General features: G+C 49.4%; 1 protein-coding gene across 3 annotated transcripts; it reads right to left on the reverse strand.

The window, feature by feature from the left end:
* Positions 1 to 1,372: 1,372 nt before the first annotated feature.
* On the reverse strand, positions 1,373 to 7,950 carry SF3A3 (splicing factor 3a subunit 3). 3 transcript variants are annotated; one of them, XM_080357678.1, is made up of 17 exons: positions 7,841 to 7,950; positions 7,713 to 7,760; positions 7,553 to 7,605; positions 7,062 to 7,167; positions 6,521 to 6,593; positions 6,084 to 6,175; positions 5,922 to 6,004; positions 5,405 to 5,543; positions 5,002 to 5,070; positions 4,773 to 4,840; positions 4,315 to 4,422; positions 3,945 to 4,014; positions 3,157 to 3,321; positions 2,933 to 3,043; positions 2,415 to 2,505; positions 1,955 to 2,010; positions 1,373 to 1,676 (listed from the first exon to the last, which is right to left on the reverse strand). In XM_080357678.1, exons 1-17 carry the CDS (start codon positions 7,934 to 7,936, stop codon positions 1,599 to 1,601), a joined length of 1,506 nt encoding a protein of 501 aa, XP_080213804.1. In that variant the 5' UTR covers positions 7,937 to 7,950; the 3' UTR covers positions 1,373 to 1,598. The 3 variants fall into 3 exon arrangements, with proteins under 3 accessions (XP_080213804.1, XP_080213805.1, XP_080213806.1); XM_080357679.1 differs by having other exon boundaries at positions 7,848 to 7,935; XM_080357680.1 differs by lacking the exons at positions 1,373 to 1,676; positions 1,955 to 2,010; positions 2,415 to 2,505 and adding an exon at positions 2,538 to 2,598.
* Between the last annotated feature and the right edge of the window lie 462 nt (positions 7,951 to 8,412).

Consider the following 8,412-nt stretch of genomic DNA (forward strand, 5'->3'; position numbering starts at 1 on the left):
GACCCCCCCACCCACCAAGAGCCCCAGGGAGCCGCTGGCACAGCCCCGACACTGCAGCTGCTGCGGCAGAACCCCCGTTACCTTGAGCAGGGGGGACGAGCCATGGGCGACCAGCCATCTTCATCCACCTGCAACTTCACCCACCACCTGGCAGGTCAGAGCTGGGCAGCAGGAGGGGACAGTCCCCAGGACACGGGCCCAGGGGCACAGCGCAGCTGCCAGCGAGCGGGAGCCCCGCGGGACCCAGCAACACGGTTGGTGTGGTTACGCTCCCCGGGGCACGCAGAGCTGCAGCGTGGTTACAGATGACGCCTGGCACCCGTTTGCTGATGCTGTTGCAAATGAAGATGAGACCCACTGGCAGCAGCACCCACCACAGCAGGACCCAAACCCACTAGCCCTCAGAGCGGCAAGAGAGACTCTCTCTAACAGTTCTTGCTGTGGAAAACCTAAGTCTGGTGTGAAAAATGCCCATTTCCAGACGCGTCTCTTGCCCAGGGTTTCTCTCCCCTTCTAAAGCGGGGCAGCCACCACCCCGGCCAGGTTTGGACACCCTCACTGCGCAGGGTGCCAGCCCAGCCCAGCCCAGCCCTAGGGCAGGCAAGGAATGAGCACCCACCAGAAACAGCCCCATCCCGAGGAGAACAACTCACCCCAGGGCAGAGAAAGAGCCGAGAGCCCAGACTTGCCCCGTCCGGCTGCGCCCCGAAGCCCCGGCACAGCGATGCGGTGTGTCCGGGCACCGACTGCAGCCGCCGTACCCGCCGCACGGGCTCGCAGCCGCTGCCAGCCCCACCCCTGCCAACCGCCGCTGCGCAAACCCTCACCGGGCTTTGTCACCTGCTGCTCCGCGGCAGCTGGAGATGCAACCAGCGCAGCGACAGGAGAAAAAGGGCTGTTCGAGGCAAAGATGTCACACCAGCCAACTCCGTACCAAAATGAAACCCCAGCTGGGGGGCTGGAGGGGACACGAGGAGCTGCCAGAGTACTGGAGAAACCCCCACAAACTGCCCGCACAGCCCAGTGTAAATCAAGCTCCGTTATTAACTTCCTGGAAAAATCCCAGCGGCCAAACCTCCACAGGGAGACAGACCTGAGGTGAAGCAGCAATACAAGGCAAATAAATTTGTTTTGCAAAGGAGCCCAAAGAAAGCAATAACACTTGTATGGTACAGGACCACTACTTGCTGTCAGCGTGCAGTGTTCATGTTTGCTGTACAGAAAGTCAATCCTCATCATAAAAGTCTCAATTAGAACAGGAATAAAAGAGAAGCAACTGTTTCTAACAATTCAAACTGCGTAAAAAGCATTTTAATAATAACCCTAATGAAATCTCTTCCTTCCAGGATACGAAAGGAGACAAGTTTCTCAGCACTTCCTAAATTAAAACAAATTTATTTTTCAAGGTTGTTTTTTTTTTAATATAAAATAACGTCACAAGTCTGCATTTCACAAGGGGCTTACTAGAAAGTGATTCTATAAAGTATCCTTGAAACCTATATTCATGCACATAGAAAATCCAGAGACTGAGTAGGAGTCAGAGCTGCTGACACATCTCCACTTGCTTTCCGGGTATGAAACCCTTCACTTGGGAAAAGCTACAGCAGCCCTTGGCGTTTCAGGTCTTCATAGGTCTTTTTATTCACCACGTTCCCACTGGAATCCTCGTACTCCTCCTAGAATGGAATGAACAGTGTGGGGACACCTGGACAGTCTGACTCTGGCTGTACTACAGCATTTGAATTTTAGCTGCGGCAGCGCCTGCCGAGCACGATGTCCCGCCAGCTCCCTCCTCCTCTCGCACAACAAAGGTGACACTGGCTCTGTGAAGTTTCTCTCCCCAGCGTGCAGGGGACTTGAGAAATTGTCCTGACAGAGCCGGACAGTTCACACAGGGTAAAACGGGGTTCCCACCTGCACAGGACTAGACACAACCAGATGTGTAACATCTCACCTCTGTATCGGGCTGCCATCTCTCTGAAGCCTTCTGTTGTTTCAGCTTTGCCCACACTGCAAATACAAAGTCATTTAGGATCTGATGCCACCTCCCTTGAGATAATAGTTTTTGGTCTAGTAAAATATACACAAGCTTTTTTTTTTTTTTTTTTTATACATTTCTTGTTAAACACTCTCACTTCAGCGGCCCAGGAATGTGTCTAATATTCGTATCACAGACAAAACAGCTGGCAACAAATGAACACTTTGCTGCAATCCCAGCAAGTGGCTACGCACAGGTACCCACAGCAAAAAAGCTGCTCTCGTCGTGAGAGCCGGGAGGGACGGTCCAGGGAAGGATCATCCCACATGCCCCACGTTTCTTACCCTCTTCCCTGAAACTGGTCTCTGGCCATAGGTAAGACACATTTTTGGCAGGCACTAATATGAGTGTTCTTATGCCACGTTTCACTACTCACAGGAGACGGCGTCCTCGATCTGCGTGACGTTGGCAAAGTGCGCAGTGTTGGGAATGCCCAGGCAGCGCATCCCGTGAGCGTGTCGCCACTCCTGGGGGAGAGGCAGGAGGTCAGGGGGAGACAGAACGCCCGCAAGGCCAGGGACTACAGGACATGTTCACATCTGGGCAGGGTGAAACAGATCCTACCAAATTATAAATCTGTCAGTCCTAAAAACCTTTATCAAAATACTTTTTCTGTATTTTAGACAGTAACAAAACACTGGCAGCCACCAGGCACTCTGCACCAAGCAGACCTGGATACTGGAATTAGTGCTCAAAGAAGAACAGAAATTTGCAGGAAGATCTCAGTATGCCCTATGGAATCGACAGTTCCAGTCGCACGGCCCTGCAGCACCAGCCCAGACCCACATTGTGGAAATGGAAGTGCAACTCGGGCACTCCAGTGATTTCCTGGTTACTTATCGTAAAGATTACCCGAGCACGGTACTGATGGGTTTGCAGCAAAACCTCACTTACCGCAAAGTGACGCTGAAAGGCTTTGGGCCCTCGGTAGGTGTAGTTACCACAAATCTCGCAATTGTAGTTGATGTTTAAACCATGTAATTTATATAACCAGTACGGGATCGGCTGACAAGCAAAGAGAAACAAAGATCAGGCCAACGACAAGGCAGGTTCAATCAGAGGAGTAGCGTGGGGTCGGCGACACCTCCCGCTTCTCCAGACCTGATGATCTCAGTTACCTTGCCATCCCAGCCAAGAGGCAGGTTTTTAGGATTATAAATGATTTCATTTTCTTCATCCTCGCTCTCACTTTCACTGATCTGCTCTTCCTCCTCTTCCTCCCGCTCTTCCCCTGTCCGCGCTTGCTTACGCTGCACGTTCTCGTGCGTGAGGTGTCTCTGTTCCTATGGTGTGAGAAAAGAGGAGGAATTGTTCACACAACACGACAGCAAGAACATCAGCAGCGTGAAACGCTTCCTCAGGGCATGGAGGGAGGGGAATGGAAGACTAGTATGGAACACAGAACTCTCATTTCATTTAGCCCAACAACTTAAGTTTTTAGTATAACATTTCCTACTTCCAAAGAATGAGAACTTGTACTACCATTAACACTTCCAGGACAAGGCAACAGCAACAGCCACCCTGCTAAAAGCCATCACCCCAACCTGAAGCAAGGACCTGGGTGAGCATCAAGGCAGAACAAGTAAAGGTTTGCAACACCCTGTGACTTAACAGAAATTATCTACACTGATGGCTTCCCCAAGGGAACACGCACCCTCTGTATCTGTGTCTGTTCATAAAAGCCCGCCAAATAATTAGCTAACGGAAAAATAAATCTAATTCATCGTATTCTACTTACTGACAGAAAAAGGTACCTGCTAACATGCACTTTAAAACATAACTCTGGACATGAAAACAATTCTGGGCATGCTCTCTATGACAATATCAGGTAAAGATGTGGATGACCTTCCAGTCACTATTTAGCAGTTCTGAAATAAAAAGCTCCAAGACAAAATTAAATCCTTACCCCAAGAACTTCTACGTACTCATAAATCTGAGCTTCCAGGAACGCAAGATCTTTATTTCTTTCAGTGTCTCTGGAAAGAGATAAAGAAACGTTAGGAAGTTCATTCCAGAATTTCAAACATCATGTGTACTCTGAACGTCTGAAGAGGTGTGACTTGTACACAGCAAGAAAACAGAAACAAGGACCAAACAGCTCATGTGAGCTGAACTGCGCATAAACCGTCCAGCTCCGATTTCCTCAATTTGGTTCAGGATTCTTGGTCCAGCATGAAAAGCTTCTAATACTCCAAGAACCTCTGCTGTGACTATGCAAGAGTGACACCTACAGAACACCTGACACCCTCGGCCTCAGAACCACCTTCAGAACTCACCTCTTGCTTCCTTTTGTCTTTGGGTTCTTAGCAAACAAGGAAGGATCGAGTGATTCCAGGGATTTGCCTTTAGTGCTAAACAGTCTCTGAGCACGTTCTTCCAGAGTCCTGTGGAGAAGGGAGGAGATGAGTCCAAACCACAGTTCTGCATTTCCCGAGAACCAGTCGAATTCATACAACAAAATTCTAAGTTTAACTTTTAAAAGTTCATGAGATTTCCTGTTATCTTTGTCTTCATTCCTTAAGCCAAATTACTCTACACAAGAGACTTCAGTACAGGACACTTTTTGAACCAGCAGATTGCAGCATCACCCAATTGGTTCTCAATGTTTTGTCTTTCAAACATCATTAAAGTAATTCTTGTACAGAAGAGACAACAAAACAAGTATCCCATAAAGGAATGCAAGACAGGAAGACCTCAAAAACTGAAAAGGAACTATAAAAAGACTGCACCTTACCCGCCACATTTTAGTCCCAGGGCCAGTAAAGCTGATTTTAATCTGTCCAGTCCCAGGGAGGCCAATTCCTGTTCAATTAAAGTAAATCACAATAAGAGAGAAGCTATCAAATAAATGCAATATGGATGTATGTCCATCATTAAAGAAGGAAAAAACCCCAAACAACAAACAAGGAAAAGCATTCAAGAAAGGACAGTCAAGAGTGCCCCACTCCTCACTGAAAACACACCTCCCAGGAGGAGAACGCAGAGAGGTCCAGGTGGGCTCCAGCGTGGGTGAGGGCACTGCTGGTCTCTTTCTGCCAACAAAAAACACACAGGAGATAGTTGTGACATCCTACACTTCATGGAATTTAATATTCTAACCTCAAGAAAAGCCATTCATTTCACAGAGAAAAATTATCTCGATAACCTGAGTGCTAGAACAATAGAAAAGAGACAAAATAAGCAAAGCTTAAAAAAAGGGTTTGTTTCAAACTGGCTACATTGGGTTTCAAATTCAAGTTAGCATTAAATTGCATCTTTGTGGCACTTTGCTATTAGACTCAACCCTAGCGATGACTTTACAGAAGCGATTCACAGAAAACCCATCCCAAACACAGAGCCATCCACGCGGGCTCAGCGACTGCTCACCGGCCAGCCAGGGAACGTCCCGTTTTCCCACTTCTTCTCAAACTCAGTCTGAATTTTCCCAAAAAGTTCATTCTGGTCCAACAATGGCTTCACTCGATCTGTGTATTCCTGCAGGTACTCGAGAAGCATCTCAAGGTACCTGGCAGAGTAACCAAGAGCACAGGTAGTTCGGTATCAGCCTCAAATGTGTTTCTCTAACCACATCTTTGGGAAGTAATTACCCCCTCATGCTCCACAGGGAAGTCATGGAGACAATGACAGTTTTCAACATGATTTCTAGATGCAGTAGTTACAAGGATAAAGGTCCTTCCACAGAGTAGAACGAGGCTTTTGACCTTTTTACTGCGCTGCACGTTTTCTCAGGGGTCAGACACACAACTGAGTCACTATAGCTCAGTGACCCAACTTACATGAGTTAAGTTTGACTGATAAGTGTAGAGCTGCTAAGAATATAATTAAGAAGCAAATTCCTTCTTATCAAGTGTCATAAAAGCAGCAGGCGGGCAAACAGGCTCACCTTTTATATTCAGCGTTTTTTCTCTCCTTGGGAATATCAAAGAGTTGGTCAAATGTAGATAAGTAAGTGATATAATCCAGTTTCTAAGGACAAAAAAGTTGGAGTCAGACTTTACGCAGGTGCAGCCAAATTAACATCCAGTCTGCAGCTGCAGCCACTCACCTCTGATGATTTTAGATTTATGTACTTGAGATAACAATCGTGCAGATCCAAGTATCGGCCGTACCCTTCCTCATCGGTGAACTCCACCAGATCTGCAGGAAAGATCGTGAAGAGTTTTATGATGAGCTTAATCTTCCCTACTTATTACACCTATGCTTTAGAGCTTGGAAACGATTAACCACGGACTAATTAATGCTTAAGGAAGGTGTTCGCAGTGCAGGTGGGATGCTCACTGATCAGACACCTGACTGCACCACTACTGTGGGTTATTCCAGGGGCTGCAGGTCAGAAGAATTTAAATGACAAAAGAACAATCTTCAGAAGTCATTAACCAAAAGGGGTCTACAAAACAGATCAACCAGCTCATTAAACAATGCCTCTCAAGCCAGCAGCATATTTTCCCTTAAAATGGCCTCGGAGAAAAGCTACAAACTTACTCTGAGCTTCTTCGCTTGGGTTGTCTCTGGCCTTCAGTAGCTCCTCAAACTCCACGGACATCGGGACACAGATCTGCAAGAGCAGACAGAAGGCACAGAAAAATGATTACTTCAGCTAATGTCCCAGAATAATTAACACAAAATCACAACAGGCTGCAAACAATAGAACTGCCAACTGAAAAGGCATCCGAGATGTTTTTTCACCATTACTTTTACACCAAGGGAAAGAACGTCTGACTCCAGCCAGGCTGAGGAAGGCAGGACCAAGCACCAGCTCAGCTGTGGAACGTTCCGGAGCTGACACCCCGCAAGCAAAGAACAACATCAGCATCTCACACCCTCTCCTACCCCACCGCTCCCACCGGAGCTCACACGCTGCCCTGCAGCACTGTGAACCTTCAACATCATCGTAGGTGATGGTTCAGTGTACCTAATACTTGTATATTAAGGCAATTACACTGGAAAAAAGCTCTGTTTATTGCAGGGATGAGGTCTAACAGAGCACAAATCACCTGTTCTTACGAAGAAGGTCACTACTTACCTCATTTGGGTGCTTCCGATGAAATTCCTTAATTTGTTTCAGTCTGTTGTAGAATTCTGCGAATTCATTTGGCCCTGAAATGGCGCTGAGTTCTTCTTTCCGTAAACTGTCGTTCATGGAAAAGGGCAGATTACAAGCAGGAAGGAAAACACATCGATACTGATAGAATCTTTCTCCGGGTCTAGCGCTGCATTTTGATCCCGTACAGTTACAGCGAGACAGACTGCAAACCTCAGGCGGTCACACCGGGTGTCGCAGCCTCTGCTTATGAACCCTCAAGCCAACTCACAGCCTCTCCAGAGCCTTAAACCAAGCAAATAACCAAACGCGTGCAAACCCCACGTGCAGCCTGCAGGTTTAGTCTCCAAACCTCGGTTCCTGCCTCACACACCAGCATTACTACTTGTGTATTTACAACTGACCTAGAAGAGCCCTGGAATCGACCTGCAGGGCACATCCCGCAGATGTGCAGGTGTCTGCACAAGCCTCACCCGTCCTTGTCGTCGTACAGGTCCCTCAGGTTGCCGCTCACTTCCATGTATCTCTGAAAAAACAGAAAAAAGCCCCAAATGTCCCCGAGGCCGTTACGAGGGCCAAGAGCCGCCCCCTCCCGGGCGCTCGGTATCAGCGCGGCCCCCGCCCCGCACTCACGTCCTGCATGGCCCGGGTCCGGTGGTCCGAGTTGATCTGGTCGCGGAGCTGAGGGGAGAGAAGCGGGGGGAGCGGGGTGAGCGCGGATACGGACCGGCCGCCCCCCCGCCCCGCGGCCCCGGGCCCACCGTGGACTTCTTGGTGAGCATCTCCTTCACCATCACGTCCATGAGCCGCTCCCGCTCCTCATGGTACCGCCGCTGCTGCTCCAGGATCGTCTCCATCCTCCCGCGCCCGCTCGGAAGCCGTCGCTACTCGCTTCCGGTTCCGCCTGCCGGAAAGTTCCGGTTCCGCGGGTGCCCCGCGGGAAGGCGCCGGGGCCGCCCGCGCCCGTTCCGCTCCGTTCCCGCCCGTTCCCCCCGGTGCCTCCCGGTTCTCGGGGGTCACCGCCCGGCTCGCTCCGCGCCTGCCCCGGGCTCACGGGCTCCCAGCACCGCGGCCGTGCCCGCGGGACCCGTCCGGTGGGAATCCCCCCGCAGGAACCGCGGCGGCTGCGTCCCAACGCGAGGCTGTGATTAAATTCTAACTCGTAAATAAATGATTCGTATTTTTCTACCACGCGTGATAAATTCAACCAAAAGAAACAACAGTAAAATTGAGCTTAATTACGGCAGACGAACGGATCGTGCCCTGGGAACAGCCCGTTCGCTGTGCAGAGCGGTGCCGGTGGTGACAATATTGTCATTGCTGCCCCCGAGTG

The sequence above is a fragment of the Nesoenas mayeri genome (genome assembly GCF_963082525.1).
Source record: "Nesoenas mayeri genome assembly, chromosome: 21".
In the NCBI taxonomy this organism is placed as follows: domain Eukaryota; kingdom Metazoa; phylum Chordata; class Aves; order Columbiformes; family Columbidae; genus Nesoenas; species Nesoenas mayeri.

Coding starts and splice junctions, on each gene's coding strand:
- SF3A3 (XM_080357678.1), bottom strand. CDS start 7,936: ATGGAGACGATCCTGGAGCAGCAGCGGCGGTACCATGAGGAGCGGGAG. Junction 6,176..6,520: donor CCCAAGCGAAGAAGCTCAGA/GTAAGTTTGTAG, acceptor TCTTTCCTGCAG/ATCTGGTGGAGTTCACCGAT. Junction 1,677..1,954: donor GATGGCAGCCCGATACAGAG/GTGAGATGTTAC, acceptor ATTCCATTCTAG/GAGGAGTACGAGGATTCCAG.